General features: G+C 41.7%; 3 protein-coding genes across 3 annotated transcripts; 1 reads left to right on the forward strand and 2 right to left on the reverse strand.

Moving 5' to 3' along the window:
- Window positions 1–7,808: 7,808 nt before the first annotated feature.
- mrpl36 (mitochondrial ribosomal protein L36) lies at window positions 7,809–8,480 on the reverse strand. Its single transcript, XM_071914903.1, has 2 exons — window positions 8,468–8,480; window positions 7,809–8,200 (listed from the first exon to the last, which is right to left on the reverse strand). The coding sequence occupies exons 1-2, from the start codon at window positions 8,478–8,480 to the stop codon at window positions 7,809–7,811; spliced, it is 405 nt and encodes a 134-aa protein (XP_071771004.1).
- A 640-nt stretch (window positions 8,481–9,120) lies between these two features.
- ndufs6 (NADH:ubiquinone oxidoreductase subunit S6) lies at window positions 9,121–11,919 on the forward strand. The gene is made up of 4 exons (XM_071914919.2): window positions 9,121–9,281; window positions 9,870–9,923; window positions 10,586–10,708; window positions 11,782–11,919. Exons 1-4 carry the CDS (start codon window positions 9,138–9,140, stop codon window positions 11,848–11,850), a joined length of 390 nt encoding a protein of 129 aa, XP_071771020.1. The 5' UTR covers window positions 9,121–9,137; the 3' UTR covers window positions 11,851–11,919.
- Window positions 11,920–17,199: 5,280 nt separating this feature from the next.
- On the reverse strand, window positions 17,200–21,137 carry irx4b (iroquois homeobox 4b). Its single transcript, XM_071914904.1, has 6 exons — window positions 21,093–21,137; window positions 20,372–20,563; window positions 19,786–19,898; window positions 18,597–18,753; window positions 17,941–18,094; window positions 17,200–17,798 (listed from the first exon to the last, which is right to left on the reverse strand). Exons 1-6 carry the CDS (start codon window positions 21,135–21,137, stop codon window positions 17,200–17,202), a joined length of 1,260 nt encoding a protein of 419 aa, XP_071771005.1.
- Window positions 21,138–21,680: the final 543 nt, after the last annotated feature.

Genomic DNA, 21,680 nt, shown 5'->3' on the forward strand with positions numbered 1-21,680 from the left:
TCATGACATTGAATTTACATGGTAGGCATCTTAGTCAACTGAGCCACCAGGACTGTCCAGAAATTGTCCTTTTAGAGAATTTCACCCCCATCTCTTTTAGAGTCTGTGTCAATTGTGTTAGAGTCTATTTCTCTGAGGATTAAACTTAAGTTATGTAGACAAGTAGCCACCTAAAAGAATATGCAAAAAATGTAGTTTGAGTAGGAGACACATCCATAACCCACAAATAAAGACAAATGACTGAAATAATTTAATGTTTGCCATTGTAAGTTAAATATACCACACAATTGATACCATAAAAACATAAAAACTACAGATTCAACACAGGTTTTATATTTTCTCTACAACATTGTCTGTCTTAAATCAACCACATTGTGTTGACTGTAGTGCCACTTACAATTCTCTACAGAATTAAAACCATGCAGGCGGTGCATTATTTTAGATATCATTAGTGATATCTTTTATTGATGAGAAATAGAAGGTAAAAAGGGGTGGGGTGTCAGGTGGTGAGAAAGAGTGAGCACAGATGTTAGTGTGCTCATGTTTTTGGCTTGAAGCAACTCAAGCGGACTCCACCTTCTCCTTTTTCTTCTCCTTTTTTTTCTAGAGTGTCTCATCATGGGAGGCTTCTTGGACCTTTTGTGGAGTATTTGATCTTCCTCTCCACAGCCTCCCATCTCTGCCACTCTGTTGTGGGCCTCCTTTTCCATCTCTTTGGCCTTCCGCTTGATGGCGTGTGGCTCCATCTTTTGGCGTGGGACACTCTTGTCCTTCTTCTTTGCCTTGATCTTGATGGAAAGGCTCTGGGTGGTCTCTGCACTGAGTGGTTTCAGCTCCTCAATTTCCGAGGCTTTGAGCTTTGTGGTCTGCTCATGGTTACTGGAGGCCTTCTCTTTCACCAGCATTTCCTTAGGATCCTCCACTTTTTGTTGGGCTTTCTTCTCCTGGTTGAGGGCATTCTTCTCATCCCTCTGTGTCTTGACCTCAGTTGCAACATCCTCCATGCCCATCTTCCCTTTTTTGTGCAGCATTTTCAGCTCAGGGATCTTGTTTTCCACTCTGTTTTCCTTCTTCTCTGACTGAAGGTTAGTGGTATTCTCTCTCTGGAGAATTCTGAGGCCCTTGTTTTTTTGCTCGGGGGCCTTGTTCTCCGCCTCGCAGGCCTTGAGCTTCAAGGCCAGCTCCTCCATGTCTTTGCGGAGGTCCTCGTTCTGCTGGCACAGGACTTCGTTCTCCTTCTTCTCTGCCTTGAGCTTGGTGGCTAGCTCGTTTCTCTGGGCAGTCATCACACTCTCTCTGTCCTCCTCCATGTCTCGGCGGAGGTCCATGTTTTCAAACTCACAGGCCTCCAGCTTCCTGACCAGCTCGTCTCTGATGTTCAGCCTTTCACTGAGTTCCTCTACTTTTCCGTGGAGGTCCTCGTTGTCTTGGCGGAGGAGCTGCTCCCTGTCTGCTTTAAGCATATTGCAGTGCATACGTTTGCAGTAGGCCTTGTCTCTCTTGAGACCCCGCATTTCTTGGTGCAGGCCCTTATTTTCCATCTCAAGGCCCTCGATGTAGGCGGCCAGCTCCTTGATTTCAAGGTTGAGGGCCTTGTTCACTGGCTCACAAGCTCTCAGCAGCCTGTCCAGCTTGTAGGGACCCATGGTCTCCTTTTCTTTGCACTCCATGCCTTGAGTCTCCTCTTCAAGGAGGCGTCCAACAATAGTCTGTCTCTTCTTCTCGTCTCTTCCGTATCTGTCTTGTCTTCTCTTCTGAAAATCACACGTTGCTCTCTTCTCTCCCACACGGTGAACGGTCGCCTTGCATGGCCTTTTATTCTGGAAGATTCAAAAGATTCAAAAGATGCTAAATGTTTACTTTTAAAAACAGCTACACATGCAATTTGCAGTGAAATTATCATATCTAATCATGCCCAAAATATCCATGGCTTCTAACCCCACCACCCAGTGATGTAAACCCACCCTGCAGTGTTTGCAGTGTTATTCTTTTTAGGCCAATGGCTTTCTGGTGGAAGCAGCAACTCAGAAATGCTCTTATCAGTTGTTTTGTTTTGTTTTTTGTGGGAGAGGTAGAAGTAATTAACTTAATGCATGTTAAAAGCACCATACCATTGTAATTTTCGACAGGACAATATCATAGTCAATCATAATTCAGAATCGTGAAATAAATCAAAAATCTCAACATTCAGCATCCACCTGAAACATTCTATATTTTATTTAACTCCATTGGCACTTGTGTTGCCTAATTTCTCTCTCTGCCCTCTTCCGTTGCCCGCTGGTTCACACGCCACTCGCCTCCTGTCCTGATGTGAGATGGTCAGTTGTGTGCTATTGGAAATGCAATATCAGTATAGTGCCAAGTCTAACTTCCCCAGTATTATAAAGATGTTTCAACCTCATTAATATGCTATGTCCTGTCGCTCCTGTAATGTAAGGTCTCTCACTTCACTGTGTGAAGTGTATATCAAGGGCTTGGAGCCAAAGGGGCGTAAGTGCAATTTTGGGCGAATATGAGTATTATATATCAATTGAAAGGTCTCAGTGAGATCTTTTCAGTGCCAAAAGGACACAACTGAAATCATGACCCATAAGTTTTAATTAAACAAAAACTGAAAGCCGTAACAGTAAAAGTAGGGTTTTGTTTGCTGCCAAAAGGGCATAACTGCACTTACGCCCTTTTGACACCAAGCAAAACCCCACTTTTGACACTGAACAAGCATTGTAGGTAGAGGATTCTAACAGCACTTAGGTCAACTCAAAATGCATGCTGACGTAAGTAATGCTAGCATGGCAGCATGATCACATCATTTTTAGTATCCTATTCATATCCTAATTAATATTCTAGGTCAATATTAGATGAATGTAAATATGTTAATATTCCCATGAAATACTTAGGCCTATAGATTCAAAATGTTATTTTATAATGTTAGGAGTGTGAACTGGTCAAGATGAGCTCTGATAGTAAGACTGCTGGTAGCTGAAGTTATCCCTCAGTGTTATGAGGAGTTTTACAGGTCTTTGATTGTGTCCCAGGACACATCAATAAGTGATGTGTCCTGGGACACATACAAAAATGTATTATACTAGCAAAAGAAAAAAAAATTAGTAGTTTAGAATCAAAAGTAGTTTCTTATGTCTATAGAGGTTTATTAAAAAGGTTTATTAAAAGTTTTTAACAGAAAAAATTTATCAATCAAGTTGATATGTTCCATGTAGCCTACAATTTTAAAGGCCTTGGTGAAGGTTGCTGAGCATTACTTCAAGATAAAGATATTCATTCTGATCTTGTTTTATATTTCAGTGTTGATTGAAGTGTAATTGCTAGATTTGTATTAAAATGAATGTGTTTTACAATTGTTTACTTACATATGCCCATATTCTGCATGGCTGTATTGAGACAATGTTTGTGCCAAAAAGGCGTATTTCACTCTTTTGCCATTTTTAAAAAAGTTAACAAATATAATTCAACTTAAACTGTAGCAGTATTGTTTTTATAGTAATGCTGAATCTGATAACACAAAAAGTTAAAATATTGTGCTTAGTATGTGGTAACGGCAGCTGATCCAAGTTTGATCAAAATTTGTTTTGGCTCTCCTGTAAAATCTACTATAGCGCACTTACGCCCCTTTGGCTCCAAGCCCTCGATATATGAGTGGTATTGATAGAGTTTAGACAGTTTTATATGGCAACCATGTTGCTCCCCCTTCTTTCCCCCAAGCGCCACCATTTATTGATAAATAAACTCATCCTCGGGCAGAGCACATAATAGTCATATCAATGCTGTGTAGCTAAGTGAGCGTAAGCACTGTCAGTAAACTAAGATGAACAAACATTACTATTACTACCAACTAATAGTGAGAACAGAAAATCATCAGTCATCACAAATGTGATTCTTCTCATGCTGATCTGAGCTGCGAGTGTCTTCTACAAAGTTCAATCCACAGCTGACATTTTTCTAAATGACTTATTGGCTTGGGAAAGGTAAAATCTGTATATTCCCTCCCAATACTCCAGTTGCCTGATGTTTCTAGTAGATGTCCATGTGGCCCAAGCACATATTTTGACTATATTTTATAAGAGTTTAAATTGAGATTACAACAATCAAACAACACATTTGTGATTGACAGGTGTCAGTCGGCGTCATGATTTATTATTTGTTCTTTTTTATTGAGGGGAGTGAGCTTATGCTGTACAAGTGCGTTAATAGTACTAGTACTAGCAGCAGTGGTGATAGCAGTAGGCTAGTAGTATTTAGCAGAACAGTAGCGGTAGTGAAGTTAAGCTCACCTTCATTAACAGAGACTGTATCATCTCTGCTCCAGTCCTCTGGTGTCGGCTGCTGCTCTCTGATTGAAACATCGAGATAGTAGATTTTCTAACTGCTGGTAGATATTGGTCTGCAGTGAGCATTTAAGGACACACTATGTTTTCATAAAATCACAAGACACTGCCTCCTTCACTTATCCAATCTGTGCAGATAAAATGCTTGTAGCTCCTTTGGACAAATGTGAGAGATGCCAAACTGCACTGAGACACAACTATTAGGGCCTGGAAGCCCAATTTTAAGCCACGCTTACACCATGTGATTATTCTGAATCACTGTGGTTTCAATATCAGCCATATTTCCAAAATGCATGCCGAACTATTAACAAAGTGATTTGCCAAATGCATCTTCAATTATAGTCCACTGTAAATTCACCAGAAATTCGTTTTTAAAAGCAGATTTTCAAAAAACATTGACATTACATTTCTGTTTCATATAGTGTCAGTTGAGTATGTTTGCATAACCCCCATTTGCTTGACTCGTATTTATACTCCACTTTTCTTTGCTGCATCCTTCTGCTATTACTTATATGCCCCAAATTCCTCATGGGGATTATCCAAGTTTCATCTCTCATCTTAAACTGTATGTTTCAACCTTTTATTTTGAAGGCAAAATCACCAAATTTCCGGTCTTATTCTGACTATCTCTGGCCAACTTGCAGCTGAATCCTCAAGACTGGTGGCTGCAGTAGGCGCATGTGTAAAAGTGACACACACACACACACACACACACACACGCACACACACTAAAGTCACAGTCAGTTCCTTACGAAAACAAACTATACTTATCCTAAAAGTGAGAAGGATACTACACAAATATCACAGTAAAATTATATGTCTGTATACAAATATTAGGGAAATAACATTATGACACAATAAGATATAGAAAATATCATAAACTATGATAAGATCACTATAAATTGAGCACCACAGACACACTATAAGTCCTTATAAGAACATTACAGAAATACTATAATGGTTTTTGTTAAGGGTGCGCTATGATTTACAACCTGGATGAACAAACTTGAGTTGATGCTTTCATCCCATAAAACCTTATTGAACGTAGAAAAGTGAGCCTGTGAGACAATTGAGTGCAGGGCACTTATCTGACAACCTATCTCACACACACACACACACACACACACAGATAAGAAATCTGTGAGACTGCGTGGAATGTGTGTTTGGGCTTGAAATGAGATATGTATTTGAAGTTGCATTTGATCCACCCATCAATTTGTGCCGCCTGACATCTTTGGGTGTCTTTAATTATTAGATGACAACAGCTTCCTCATTTATGGAGACTTTGTTTATTTTCAAAAGCCACAGATGTTGGCTGGTTTATCCTACAAGGTGTTTGTACGTCCAGATGTGTTTTAGGGGTTTCATTCCCACCCATACTAAAAATTAATGTTCTCACTGGATATCTGCCAAATTGTTTATTCGCTCGCTGACCCAGTGTTGGTTGTGATCAGAGGTTTAACTCCATTTTTCCCATTTCTTTCAAGGGGATATTCTTACCCGTTGATGCCCTTCATATTCACAGTACTTCACTCACTCATAGGGCACATATAAGAAGATGCTGGAAGCTGGATAGCATCTTTGCAGTCAGACTGCCTAAGAAAGGCTGGTGTGTGTTTGAGTGAAATGCCAGCACATAAAGGCAAATATGAGATCAATATCCATCCTGCTGTGCTGTCTGGAAATCAGTTTAGACAAACATTCAGATAAAAAAACATGAGTGTACACACACACAAAGTTTTTTGTTCTTCCTCCCTCTATCAGCAAATGTTCAGCCTTTAGAAAAACTTTTCAAACAGTTATTGGAGGTTCTGTGTTTGTTGCCAAACACCTTGAAGAGGATTCAGGTTTCTATGGCTGCGCTGTTTGCAGGTTGCAGTCTGTCAATACTGTTGTGTGCATTGTGCTTTCTCTTCCTTTCAGTAATAACACAAAAGGTGAGTCTTGACATTAGGATAAACAGTAATTTCTTTCTCGAAACTGTGCGCCTGAGAAGTGACAACTTTAGGCAGAACATGCTGTCTGCAGTTTATGCAACTTCATAATTCAAACACACTGCTAAACTCTGATCTGAGGGAACCATGTGGGATACCTTGATGATAATAAACTAGTTGTGGTTAGTAAAAGGCAGTGGAAGTCAAGTGTGGAGGTGGCCAAATGTGTTATTTGGCAGGCTGGATTCTGTAGGTTCAGTTATTTGTGTAGATAAGACTTTGGCTCCCTCATGTGGTTCAATTTGTGGAAGAACAATTCAAAAAGTCAGATATAACATGTTTGCATACTAAGATACATGATTTATGTTACAGATATTACATAATCCATAGACAATAAACAATGGGTTAATAACTATATTTTAATTAAATGCATCTGAAATATGTATTTAATGACTTTTGCATATTTTGTAATCTGTAATTGGCTGAAGTTCAAAATAAGAAAATGTAATTAGTATCAAGAGATGTTTCAAAGTAGCATTTTTGTATTTAAACCTACTGTATATGTTGCATTGTTTTGAAATTTTCAAAGCACCTGTAGGATGTCATTTTGGTTGGAGCGTTTATTTTGGAAGTCAGTTTTGGGTTGGAACTTTTTTCATGTGTTACTGGACTATCTCCTTATTCAATAAACCTCCAGCTTACAAGGTGAGAAACTATGCAAATATTACTGCAAGTAGTATTTGAAACACTGCATATTAGGTTAAAAACAACTGAACATTATAGTTAGAGGATGGTAAAACCAGCGAGCAGACAGGTGTGCCTTCCTGCCGCTAACTGGAGGCATCTGGCTAGCTAGCGCTAGCATGTTTAGCCACACGGTTTAGCTGGGAGACAAGAGCAACATTTTATAACAAAACAGTTCATTTTTAGCTGCGACCAGCAGCTCGCTCTGTCGGTTGGTCGACAAAAATTTCCCCACGCGTGTACGCATGCGCGTACGTGGTCGCAGCTATTGCGAATTCGCGCTTGTTCTAATATATGTCAAATTAATAGCTTCCTCAGAAACAAAATTATGTCACTTATAGCAAAAATCCAACTCATCAACAAGTAGCCAAACAGCCATTAGCTAAAGGTCACCAACACCATTGGTTTTCGTATTGGTTTGTTCCTTGTTATTGATAGGCCACACTTGCAATAATTAGTAGTGCCAATACATGCAGCATCATTTGTTATGAATTGTTTAAGTATTTACTAAGAGAAAGCTATTATAGTTGGCTAATGTTTGAACATTGTAAATAATCTAACATTCCCCATATAGGCTAAAATGTTTTGGAAGATAAAGAAAATGCCAAAGTTTAAAGAATGCTGGAACTTTCTTCATTGTGTTTTGTGTAGTAATATTTTGTAAATTATTTGTACCTATGAAAGGTATGGTCAGTCAAACACTTTATTGTCAGAACACATTCAAGAAAATAAAAGTCTCCACACTCTCAAAACACTTGTATCAACACTTCTCCAACATGACAGCATATTATCCCTGCCTCTGCTTGTGTCTTGGGTTTGTCTTGCAGAACACAAACAAACGTCCCCTCCGTCGAACAATGAAACAGTCTTTGCAGCGTCTTTTCAGGGCCGACTTGGTCTTCATCCCTGCGGAGGGCTGGACACAGGGAAGATGCTGACACCGTCCCAGCAGGGATGCTCCGCACTGGGCAGAGGATACAGATGAGGGGGGCTGGATGGAGTTTGCTCTGGCTGATGACAGCAGCAGTCTGCTGGGCGCTGCAGTGAGGGTGGAGAGACATCTGGAAACACTGGCTGCAGGTGAGGAGGAGCTCAGAGTGAAACGGGTCACCTGGGCCACTTGGCGAGTCAGGGAACTGACCAGGTGCTTCAACAGGAGGGGTGCCATGGTGTCAAAGCCTGAGAGAGAGTGGGAGAGAGCAAGAGCATTCACATTAAATTCATATTAATCTAATGTAGGCCTACATTTTACACCAGTTCATTGCTATCTTGTATACACTGACTCATACCCCTATATTTCCAAATTCCCCAAAATTTAGTAGGTTGACGCAGAGGCTGGTATGAAAGGGGTGAGGGGGCTGTTTCAAGTAAACAGTGAGCCCCCAACACACACACACACACACACACACACACACACACACACACACACAACATTGTCACCTTTACTTGCCTTGTTCATTTCAACTATTTACAGAGACAGTAATGAGATTAATGTGTATACCACGCTATAAACCATGGTCGTCATTGCGTAACAAAACAATGTATACACACTACTATACACCAATGCCATTCTAGGTTATGCTACATGCCAAGGAGACAAGCATGCATGCAGTCAATCCTGCTGTCGTTCAAGGCCAGACACGAAACCGGCCGAAACCAAGTGTTATTTCGCCTTGTCATTGTCGTATCACAAAATCGAAGAATATGCACAAACCCTTCTGATTTCCCAAGAGGTTCAAAACAGGGGTTATGCCCCTGAATGTAGCGTTTTAATCACCGCTACACGGCCGCGGTGCTGTTCTTCTAGGATACAACTGCTTCCGGTCTACGACGTCAGTGACGTTGAGAAGACACGTAACGTGCTCCTCAGGGTCCTTCTGCGTGCCGACTATTTTTTTTTTTTTTTTTTTACTTGACTTGAAAGCACAACGAGACCAATTTTCAAAATGATACTGAGTATGATTTGAAGTAATACATTCGGTTTATTCAACGACACCAGTGATGGAAAGATATGTAAATAAGATCAAAATATAAGGTTATTAGGACCCTGCAGAGGCTGAGTAGGAAGAGGAAGGCTTTCTCGCAAAGCATCTTGGGAAAACAGGCAGTTGTAAACATGGCGGCCGCAGCGGGCAGGTTTCTGTCCTTCAGTAAAAATGCTAAGGTGCTCGTTTCACCCTTGAGGTTGTCTGCCGTTCCTGCACATCGCTACAGCTTAGACGTCTCCAGTACCGGCGAGGAAATCACCCACACTGGACAGGTAAGGTTTAATTCAATGAGTGCGTATGCTCTCTATTCCAGGGTGGAGGTGAGAAGCTAGCTTAGCTAACCTTAGCCTTGTGCCAGTAGTTCTAGCTAGTAAACGTAATGGGTCCATTATCGGACAGGTAACGACAAGGCATCAGCATCTCCCCGTCTGACAAGCCTCTTTTCACTATCCCGTGAAATTTGTACGACGACCCTCCACTAATTGTCAGTCCACTGTATTTAAGCAGACTTACCAAAGCATGATAGAGCTACAATTTGTGTAACGACACATATTTCGCAGCACAAAGTTCAGCCAATCGATCTCTGCTTACCGATGTCCCACAAGCGCAAACTAACTCTGGATGAGCAAGTCCCAGTTTGGCTAATTGCATGTACTTTCTCGGTTCCAAGCCTTGTTGTATTAGTTGGTAATGCTATAGCGTACCCAAATCCCAATCTTGTCAGAAATAGTTGTGGCAGAAAGCGGAAGTGATGCCGTTGTTTTGGGAAAATAAATTTTACCAGAGCTAGCAAATTGTGTTTTGATAAGTACTGGTGTTGCCTGATGATCCAATTCATATCAAGTGTTCCCTGCACTCAGGTGTATGATGAAAATGATCCCAGGAGGGCCAGATTCGTTGGCAGACAGAAAGAGGTAAGTTATATGTGGCGACTTTGGTTGCTGCGCAGTGTTGGCTCATTCATGAGTAGGTCACAAATCAACTAGATATTTCACAGATCTTAAAAGGTAGCTACTGTTCAATATTGCCAGTTAACCTGGATCAAAATGAGGTTTAACTGGTAGGTATTGGACAACAAATGTGTTCCCAAATGGTGCACACACAGTGTGACTGTTAAGTGTGCGTCACTGATGCTGTGTTTTGTAACGATGACCTGTTATTCAAAATATGCGCAGTCATACTTTTTGTAGTAGGAAAACACCATGTCAAATTCAGCATTTTCGTGCTCAAATACAAACATATAAGCCTTGTCAAAGATTACAGATGACCTGTTCCCAAATCCTTAGGATCTACTTCTCATTTCACCATATGCTCAGACCACTACACAGCATTTCAATAAAATATCACCACGTATTTTTTTTTATTTTTTTTTTTGTGCTCAAAAAGGCACTATGCTTGCTACTAAACCAATTTTAAAACTTGAAATATTTGTGAAATAAGTGCTGCTTGGTTGAATGGATATCTGCCAAAATGAGGAATACTCTCTAGTTTAGACCTCATTTTGCTTACTAGTTTTTGCCAGGGGATAACAGTGCAAATGTGTGGACTGTGTCCACGTCAAATTATTTGTTTCCAGGTGAACAAGAACTTTGCCATCAAGTTGGTGGCAGAGGAGCCAGTGACTGACATTTCAGCCAGAGTGGTGTCCTGTGATGGAGGTGGAGGAGCCCTGGGCCACCCCAAAGTCTACATCAACTTGGTAAGGGCCAGCAGTGCACACACTAGTTTGACTAAATACTTTTGTCCCCCACATGATACAATTGTCCATCCATCTGTCTGTCAAACGTGATATCTCAGACATCACTGGTCTGATTTGGATGAAACTTGGAGGGTTGATGCATTTTGGTGTGTAAAAATGATTAGCGTGATGGGGTCGCTATAATTAAAAGTTGTTCTTGTTACTGAATGCCCCAAGCAGTGCCTGCATCATTCATGGGCATCAGTGTTGGTACTTGAAGCATGCCAATAACTCCAAACATATTTGCTAGTGGCCTACTTTCATCATTGGTCATTTGGTCATTGTGTTCCTCTTCTACCCAAACAGGATCACGTGTGCTTGGTAAAGGAAAACCAAAGTGTGCTGGTAGTATACTGGACCCATAGTTGGCCCATTATAGTACAGCACAGTACTTTCACAATGAGTAAACTATAATATTGTCAAGTAGCATTCACTTAAAAACCTCAGTTCATCATATAGGACTGGAATTCAGACATAATACTGGATATGTTTACATACACGCAATACTTTCATTTATTTGATAATCGGGTTAGTTTACTCAGAGAACGATGTGAAGCAATGAAATCCATTCATCTCAGTGTCAGACGGAGCATGTCAGAACATTTTGTCACATCGCATTGATATGCATACAGAACACCTTGATCCAAGCAGTATTATTCTCAGTGACATCTTACAGCAGAACATGCACCATGCAACACTTTTGTCACCATGTTGTCATTCATTTAAACAAACAAACACACCACCACTGCATCTGGGTCAACTTCCTCTATGACCTTTTTCTGACCCATGCATTTACTGAATGAACTCGGGCTAAGGTATTTACATGGCAAAATAAAGATAAGAAAGTTTGAGCAGAAATCTTTTCATTGGCTTATGCATACACTGATTATGCCCGTACTCTGATTAAGATAAGGCATTTACATGACATTTGCTATTACCTTAATAAGGGTCACATTGGATTATTAGAGTGCATGCAAAGGTACCCAATGATAGATATTGACTCTGTGTACCATGTCTCCTCTCTGTGTCTCCAGGATAAAGATACTAGAGTGGGCACATGCGGCTACTGTGGATTACAGTTCAAGCAGCAGCATCATCATTGAGACGCCTCCTCTGTCCTTCCTGTTCTGTGTAAATTGTCATTCTGGTTAATAAATTATATCCACTCTTCATTCTGTCTCTGAAGCCTGTTTGGACAAACATAGCCTTTTTGATTTCAAAATATTTCATAATGACTATTGAATGTGTTCAATGAGGTTCACACACATACATCATGTTAGCATAATGATTTTTGTTGATGAATTGAGGAGGCTATGTGAAGTTGCATTGAGTTTTTTATAAATTGTAAAATGGATAATGCACATTCTTAGGCAATTTCTGATGCTTGTTTGAATTCCATAATGTAACTGTTGCAGAGCTTTCATGTCGCTTAAAAGATGATTCAGGCTATCACCCCTATTGGCACTAGTGCAGTTCTAGTTTTATAATTCCAGCGTTGGATAGCTGGGTGCAGTTCTCCCTGTGGCCGGCAGAGGTCAGCAGTGTCCCACAGATCTGTATGGTTTGGGTACATGGGTACAGAGTTAAGAGCCAAAGTAATGTGTACCCTCTTTTTTTTTTAGACACTATATTGAATTGACTAGAACAAAGCTAGTTGTTTTAAATGGGACACTAAGGGTTTGTAAGTAATAATTGCAGTAAAACTGGTTTGACTTAGTTTGTAGAATCAAAGTAGGTGAAACGCACACCTGTAGTGATGAGGTGCCGGCCAGCGAAAACAAGCATCCCAGCAACCCTGATGAAGGCAGCCTAGCTGCTGAAACATCTTTTTTTTAATTAATGTTAATGTCTCATTAAATTATTGCATCGGAGCTACAAGTGTGCGGCTACTTTCACAATTTTTTGACTTAGTTTGTACCATAAAAAGCCTGCTGTGCTGATTTATACTGAAGTGAGATGAGGGCCACACTGCACTTATAAAATCTGATATCTTGCTCACTGTTATCCATAGAAGTAGGAAACGGATGGCTTCACTTCATGTTGTCATACATGAATAATTGTTTACTTGTGATATCAGCGCTTTGAACCTGCTCTCATCAATAAGTAGGCAACATATGGCCTGCCTCTTCTTTGTTTATCTTGAGGAGCGTTGAGAGGACCTTAGCATTCCTTGTGCATCGGCCCTCCCCAGCCTGCGCTGTAGAGTCTCGCTCTGCCAAGCCTGGAAGACATCAGGAGGGAGCCAGCCTGATAAGACACAGCAGCGCGGAACAATACATGTTTGAAGAAGATCATATATATATTTCATCAGGCTTATTCTCCATAGACCTCTGCATGCCAAATTGGCCCGCGCTCAGCTCAGGCTCCAGACAGCGCTAGCCTGTCCTGTCCCCAGTGATGCAGCCAGTGGAACTGCATTTTCCACACCATGGAGCTCAGGTTGGGAAGAGTAGTCAGGCTGATATAATTGGCCCTGGTGACTCCTGGAAGTGGGGCTTATGCTGTAGTTAACCTCATCTATAGTCAGGCCAGTTTGGATGATTGAAGGGGAGAGGGGAGCATTGTTAAAATGAGGCAGGCAAGCCGGGTCAGTGTCAGAGAGTTGACTGGTTGGCTTTGTGGTTGGTAAGTTTGAGCGGTTCAGAGGTGCTGGGTGGTTGAGTTATAGGCATTGCTAGGGGCAAAATCTTAGGATGAAACTGAGCATATGAATTGTGTTGAATTAAGCAGCACTGTGTTTAATTATTCATTGCCCTTAAATGTACCACACACCGTAATAGACAGAAGGGTAATACTCTTTGATAATAATCTTCAGATAACTCCAGATTATGCTGAAAATGTCTGAAGTCAGACTCATCCAATTTGCAGACGGGCTCATTCATGGGTTCAAACTTGAACTGTCAAATCACCAGAGAGGTCTGGCTACATCCAGTTATCTGCTTTCTTTCTGCATAATCTTAGATAGTAATTGAGGATACTCTTAAGCATAATGTGACCCGCACTGTTAGGTCAGATAATTCAGACAGAGATAGGCTCCAGTGAGATTGTAATCACAGTGAAAACCTCCTCACTACTGGGCCACACAATAGATAATGGAGTTAAATGCCACTGAATTCCTTAACACAATGCCCCTCCAAAACAATCACTCTCTCCACACAAAACTTCCTCCTCGCCGTTGTAATTGCCCTATTAAAATATTCCTCCTTTAAGATGTGTCATATTACAACACTTCAGGCTCATTATGGAGCTCCCTGCAGCCAATTATCTGAACCTTCACTTCGGTAAGTCACCGTGGCCAGAAGGGACTCGTAGACACAGATCTGGGAGCAGCGTGTCCTCCTCCAATCCATACCCGCTGTATTAGGAGGCAAAACAGAAAACTGACCTTTGGTCATTGTCTGGGGGCGACTCCACTCAGCTCCACTTCAGAGTCAGGTGACAGAGCTCCTGACCTTTACCATGGAAATAATGACTTGTTCTAGTGCCAGGAGCTCAGAGGGTTACCGCAGGGAGCGAGACACCTCTGACGACATGTGACAGTTTTTGGAGGAGAGAGTTTGCACTCAGCACTTTGATAGCCCCGGAAAACCAAAGTGTGTGTGACAAGACGCAAGAGACTTCTGTGTGGATATGTATGTCAGCGTGCGTGGCTGTGTGTGTGTGTGTGTGTGTGTGTGTGTGTGTGTGTGTGTGTGGGTATGGGACGGAGACGCAGACAGTGTTGAGAGGGAATAGGTGTCAGACTGAAGGTGCAGAGAGGAGTAATTTGAAGTTGTCAATACTTCCTGTGCAGACATTCCATCAAAACATCTTAAATGTAGATGCCATGACCCACAAAAGGTTCACAGAGTATAAGAAGAAAATAAGTTGAATTGTAAATTAATCTTATCATCTCAAACATTATTGTCCTCCATCTGATGTTTAGCTCTTGGGTGTAAACAATTGTGGGTTGCTTCTGGGTGTAAACATTTCATCTGTTATGCACAGCACCATGTTTTGCCTATCGCCTCTCTGTTGATTCTCCCATAAGACACAAAGGGGCAAATAGCGCCTGGTGGTGTGAGCCAGACAAGTAAACAGCGGGTCTAACATTCCCCGACCTGTAAAGGAACACAGTGGGGCTTAATCACATCATATGGCCCAGGGAGCAGGCCTTCGTGTCAGACTCGCTGCTGTGTGTCTAGAGTAGACTGAGGTGAGGTGAGACGAGGGGAAAGGAGGAGAGAGAGGGTGGGGTCGAGAAGGATGGGGGGAAGAGAGAGAGATGAGGGTTAGGGAAAGAAGAGGAGATGGGGTGAAGAGACGATGACTGCAGCAGTAAGGGGAGGAAGGTGTGAGAGGTCAGTGGAGCAAGATCGGAAGTGTGAAAAAGGGAGGTGAGAGAGAAGATGGGGGGTAAATCTCACAAGAAAAAGTTAAAGTTTGCAGCCCAAATCCGACATATGGCCAGTTTTGAAAGTACTTTTAAGGTTTGCGTCATCATGTTGCACTGTGGTGGAACCGTAAGTGTGGAGTGGGGGGTATCCATTGTAGAGGTCAGACTTTTTACATGTTAGGTGCATTGTTGCTGCACCGCTGAGACCCATCTCCAAGGGGAATTATTTGGAAAACGCTGCAGTGTTATTGTAGAATAAAATAAAATGGCTTCCACTGTAGTAGTCCTTTCACTATAACAATGTCCATCTTAAATTATCATCATTATGTAGCATTTAGTAATTTATTTTTCTTCAAACAAGTGAAAAATTCAGCCAATGGATTGAGATAATTCCACTTGTTTCTAATGCGGTTTCACTTGTTTCAAGATAGAGCCACAATTTTGAAACAAGGCAGAATAAGTATTGGAAACAAGTTCAATTATGTCAATCCTTTGGCTGAATTAACAGATTTTGTTCACTTGTTTTAAGAAAGATTTTAAGACTCAAAACTAGATTTATTTTTTTTGCAGTGTTCACCGCGCTCCAGGCCCAGGGGGACCAGTCATGTCCCTAACACCTAAGGGTGAGAACAGGTAGAACCTTATCTCTCTTAACCCCACTCAGCACTGGGCCGACCTCTTATCTGAGTGCCATTCTGTATCCATCATGACACCACCGTCTGCCTGTTTAAAGTCAAATTCAACTGCTGATTTTTAAATAGGAAAGGAAAAAATTCAATGATAAAAACTGAAACCAAAATATATGAAACGCATTTACAGCCTATCACAATGGGATCGTGTCCAACAGTGAGGTAGAAGAAAGAAAACTTTACAGAAAAAAGAAGTCAGATGTCATTATTTATCATCTTAAATCTTACTTATTTATGAGGCAGAAACAGAATGAAATTCTCGGTTGAATTCATCCTGAATTATTTAATCTGAAATGGTTAATTCCATACAAAGCCCCGGCAGATCCCTCCTCTGTTCTGATAAATACTTTATCACCGTTCCTAAATCGAAAACAGAGGAGAAAGATGGGGGTGAAAAGTAGAAGAACTCTCCTCACTGTTCCTGTGCCTTCTTTTAGAAATTGTTGGTTTTTAAATGTTTTGGGAGTCCTAAATTTGTGAACATTCGGTTAATAATTTAAGCTGATGGAAATGTATTTTTTATAAAACATTTAGTCCTAATGATGGCAGCCTCTGTTCTGTTTATTTCTATTATGTTCCTTCCTATCAGTTGTATGGCAAGATCACCGATGTGGATAAAGATTTGAGTGTAGTGTGACTCTTACTCAAAATTACTTAAGAGGTTCTATTAGGCGTTTTGTGCGCGGTGGATTTTCTCGCAGTCCCAGGTTGACAAAGTCAAAAGCTGCCTAATGAAAAGGGACGCATCACTGATTGCAGCTATATCTGGAGCCGAGGTGGAAGTGGCATCGATTTAACAATTTAGCAGCACCCTCCTCTGTGTGTTTCCATTAGTCACGGCTGAATACCACCCACTTCCCCCCTTTCACTTCCTCAAAACACACACGCGTGCACACAAACACACACCCCCGCAGCCAATGCTATGGAGCTATATCCCACTATTCCTGAGCAGGATTTACAGCATCTAAACTAATACCGCTTGCAGCAACCACTAGTGGTTTCAGCACCATGGACAGCTAACATAAGGGCACACTCAGAAAACTTTGCCATGCTACGGAATACACCTTTTATTTTTGTGACTCAGTGCATGTGCAGGCTATAGTGCAAGTGTACAATATTGGATATTTTTCATGTTTGTGAACCATTGTTTGTGGTGACAAATTCTCACTCTAAAAGTCAAAGTATAGACATTTGGCAATGAGTGGGGCCCATATTTACCGTGCTTTTTAACAGTCTATGATGAGATAGGGCCAGTCAAAATGCCAAAATAGATATTGTTAATTGTAGTTAGGTCAAGTCACAACAACAAAATATACACTTTTTGTTTGAAGTCCAGCAGTCTTTGAAAATGCTATTGATTTTGTGTTGTTTAGTCAGCACAGTGTGGGCTACAAAGATGACGTAGGCCTGATATGTTCAAAGGACCGTCCCGGTGTTCTACTCTCCATCATGGCGTCGTTCAGTCCTTTCCACACCGCGGCCGGTTTGGGCAGCGCCTGGCTCAGTGATCTCTGTTGGAAAGGAGAGTCGTCGAAAACCCCGTCCACCCACTCTCTGAGCGTGGCTACGGGCGAGTCCTGCTGCCGGTCCGCCGAGCTCAGCCCCACATTTGACGGATACCCGGGCGAGGAGGGCCCGGTCGACGACAGCATACACGGAGGGTATTCCGGCTGCAAGCTGGGGTCCAGAGAAACAGCAGTATGGGCGATGGACCAAATTTTCGGTTTGGCGTCTGGACTTTGGAGGTCTGATCCAAGGTAGAAGCCGTTGTTTTGGTGTTGGGCCGGTGTGAGTTTGGGGCAGTCCGGGGACAATCTCTCTTTTCCATGCAGTGGGTCTGGGTTACATGTGAGATGAGAAAGATCTGTCGTTGGGTTTGCTGCGTGATCCTCAGTTAGAAACTGTGGTTTCGGTTCACAGTCAGAACCATCCGACTCCAGCAGGTCAAAGTCCTCAAGATCACTCTGGAGATCTGCACACTGCTGATCTGCAATGATGAGTAATAAAGTGGACAGTAAATCTACAGTTATAGAACAAGTGCAGCTATAGAACAAGTGCAACATCTGAACCAAGTGCAAACCTTGAACCAAGCAAAAACATGTTAACGCAGGGTTTTAGGCATCACTTACCAGGCAGTTCTTTCTCACTTTTGATTGGCTCCTCAGCTCCATCGCTGTCGTCATCACAACCTCTGTCGTCAGAGCTCTTACAGGCCCGTGGCGACCATGTCACCTTGTTCTCCTTCTTCAGCCTTCTGCGTGCATTGGCAAACCATGTGGACACCTGAGGGAGGGAAGGAAGGAAGGGACAAAGGAAGGAAGGAAGGAAGGAAGGAACAATGGAGAGAAGGAAGGAAGGTGCATAAAACAGAATATGGGAAGGAGAGTAGAATGGAAGGAAGGAAGGGACATAAAAAGGAAAATGGGAATGAAGGGAGAAAGGAAAAAAGAAGGGAAGGAAGGAAGTACAGAGAATGAGTAAGAGGGAATAGTGGAAGAAAGGAAGGGAGGGATGAAGGGAGGGAGGGAGAGACATAAGAGTGAATAGGGGAAGGACGGAAGGATCAGAAAGGTGCATAAGAGGAAATAGGGCAAGGAAGGAAGAAAAGAATGAAGAAAGGAATGAAGGAAAGGAAGACGGGAAGAAAAAAGCAGTGAAAGACTCATTAGTCGATCAGTTAATTCTGTTTGAAGATGTTTTGGCATGAAGAAGTTAACTAATTTTCACTAAACAGCCACCCAATGCATCCTTAAGTCCCATTTTCCCACAAGCAGTCCAGTCCCACCTGTGTGAGAGTCATCCTAGTGATGATGGCCAGCATGATCTTCTCTCCTTTGGTGGGATAGGGGTTCTTCTGGTGCTCCTGCAGCCAGGCCTTCAGGGTGCTGGTGGTCTCCCGGGTGGCATTTTTACGCCGCGAAGCACCATCAGAGCAGGAATACCTGAAAAAGTAGGTGACATTCAACACGAAACAGGATATTTATTTATCCTAAGCTGCAAGAAAATGTCTAAAAGTGTAAGCAAGCACTCCTAAGTGAAGGATATTTGACTTAAAGGAATAGTTCACCCAAAAATGAAAATTCTGTCATCATCTACTCACCCTCATGCCAGTTGAAACACAGGTGAAGTTTGTCCATATAACACACAGGGAGGTTGCCAGCACAACTCCATAGCAGCCTTCTCCAAAACAACTGAAGTCAGTGGGGACCAGTTCTTCAGAGTTCCAAAAAGACCTATATTTACACCATAATTTAGTGCAAATCTTAACTACAGCTGATTGATTTGCAACAAATAATGGTGTATAGGTCTTTCTATTCACAGTGTGATTGTTTGGCTGTTTTTGTTTTGGAACTCTAAAGAACAGGTCCCCATTGACTTCAGTTGTTTTGGAGAAGGATGCTACGAAGTTGTGCTGGCAATCTCCCTGTGTGTTATATGGACTAACAAATTTCACCTGTGTTTCATTTGGCATGAGGGTGAGTAGATGATAACAGGATTTTCATTTTTAGGTGAACTATTCCTTTAAGCCCAGACATCCCTCATGAAAAACATCCATGGTAATCTATGATACATTTTAGAGGGATACAAATATCTCAGAAAAACGATCAACTATAATATATTATAGTGACACCATAGGAGATAAAGCATGTCCATAAAGTATGATAAGGCCACTATAACCTCACTATTGAGTACCACAGACACTTTAATTCCCTGTAGGAATATTATAGTTATAGGACTAATAGGATTACACCATAGGAGATAAAAAATACCATAAAGTATGATAAGGTCACTATAAATTCTCTGTTGAGTACCGTAGACACACGAGTCTCTATGGGAATATATATTTCATCAGGGAGTCAGCCGTCCCAAGTGAAGGATGTCTCGTATAAGTGCAAAAATTAGATTTGCGAATTGAGATAATACGATCTAACTACAGGACATTTACTCTTTAGCCTAAGCAGACCTTGACTTACCCGTATCTGTCGTAGGGATACTGTCCGAATGTGTATTCATAGGGGTAGTAGGCAGGAGTTTGAGATGTCCCCATATGCACAGACGCAGCTCCGTCTTTGGGATCTAGTGGTCCCTGCAAATGAAACATGAGCAAATATGTCACATTAATAGGCCTAAACAAACAAAAACTATCAAAGTCTAACGGAAAATCACTATAATATTCCTATAGTATTCCTACAGGAACGTATAGTGTATCTGTAGTAGGCTACTAAATAATGAGTTTATAGTGAGCTTTTTGTACTTTGTATGGTATTTATATATATTATATATCTCCTGTGGTATCGCTATAATATCCCTATAATATTCTGGATAATGTATTATATTATGACCTAAAATGTATCATAGGATTACTATTGTTGGTTGTCATTATGAACAAACATTTCTACCCTCACATGCCCACCAACATCACTGACTGCTATACTGTACATACAATTTGTGCGTGCCTAATTGCACATTTTCTACTCCGTGTCTATCATTTGGAGCCACCGATTGACTGAATGCAAAATGATAACGAACTAAATGACAGATTTAAAATGTGAAACTCACCCTGGAGTAGAGGGCGGTGGCGTCGCCGGAGCAGGCGTTGTAATAGCCCTGGCTCTTCGGGTAAGGGCCGCTGTAGACCCCGATGCCGGTGCCAGGGGGGAGCTGGTGCCCCGGGGAGCGCAGCGCCGGGTGGGACGGAGGCGTTCCGTCGGACTCCAGACAACCGGCCAGGGAGCTTGGGCTCATCAGAAACTTTGGAGGAATTCACATCATTATCTTATTTTGTTCCATCACTTCTTCAGTGAGAGTTCTTCCCTCCCGCCCAAAAGCAAGCACAGAAATATGTGTATTAAGTTGTGCACACTGCAAAAATATTTATCTTAAGTCTTTAGTCTAGTGCTGGGTCTTAAAATCATGTTTTACTTAAAACAAGTGAATGATTTCACTTGTTTCCAATACAAATCAACTTGTATCGAGAATTCTCTTGAATCAAGCGACATTATTTTGATACTAGTGGAGTGATCTGCCTTATTGTGTCTTGTTATTAAGATTATTATTAAGATATTGACACTTGTTTCAAGAAAACATTTGAAGCGATTTAATTTATTTTTAACTATCTCACCTAGTTGACTTTCTGACTTGTTTTAAAGAAAGCAATTGTAAGACTCAGCTGTAAACTAAATTACTTGTTAAAAAGGATATTTTTGCAGCGTGGTTAATAATCCAACCTCGTGGTCCAAAAGATAATAATAATATTTAACAATGTAAATATTGAACCTACCTGCGGCGTGGTGGAGTAGGAGTATCCCAGCTGTGAATAAGCCATAGCTCAAATGAGATCAAAGAGGCAAAAGCAGGAGCGCAGACCCGGGGCGACATCCAACAGCATCCGTGCGTAAGGTAGAGTTTTGCCCCACTGACACTTCTTCAAATCTACTTTTCTAGCAAACTTGCCAATTCTTACGACTTGAACAGCAGCTTGTATCGCCTTATCCAATTGGGGGGCGCATAGAGTTGTAATACATTTACATTTACGCACCACTCACACATTTACGCACCACTTTGGGCAGCGGGTACGGGTGTCACAAAAAGTAACTTCCTGGCTCCCCTGCAGATCCCCCACGTTTATAGACACTGCAGCCTTGACAAAGCTCCTGCTATCATAAGACGCATCATACAGTCCAAAGCGAGAGAGAGTATGTGTGTGATCAAACCATGCGACTCCCTGTGATGCGCTCTTTGGTTTTAAGGCGCGTCTCTCTGACGTCAAGCTGGACTCAGTGTGTAGCCCACTGTTATCAAGATGAAGGAACTCACCTCATTAATTCCCTCCCAGTTTCTTTCAGCTCTTACCCGGGAAAGCAGCTCC

This window comes from Centroberyx gerrardi, chromosome 19, assembly GCF_048128805.1.
Source record: "Centroberyx gerrardi isolate f3 chromosome 19, fCenGer3.hap1.cur.20231027, whole genome shotgun sequence".
Classification (NCBI taxonomy): Eukaryota; Metazoa; Chordata; class Actinopteri; order Beryciformes; family Berycidae; genus Centroberyx; species Centroberyx gerrardi.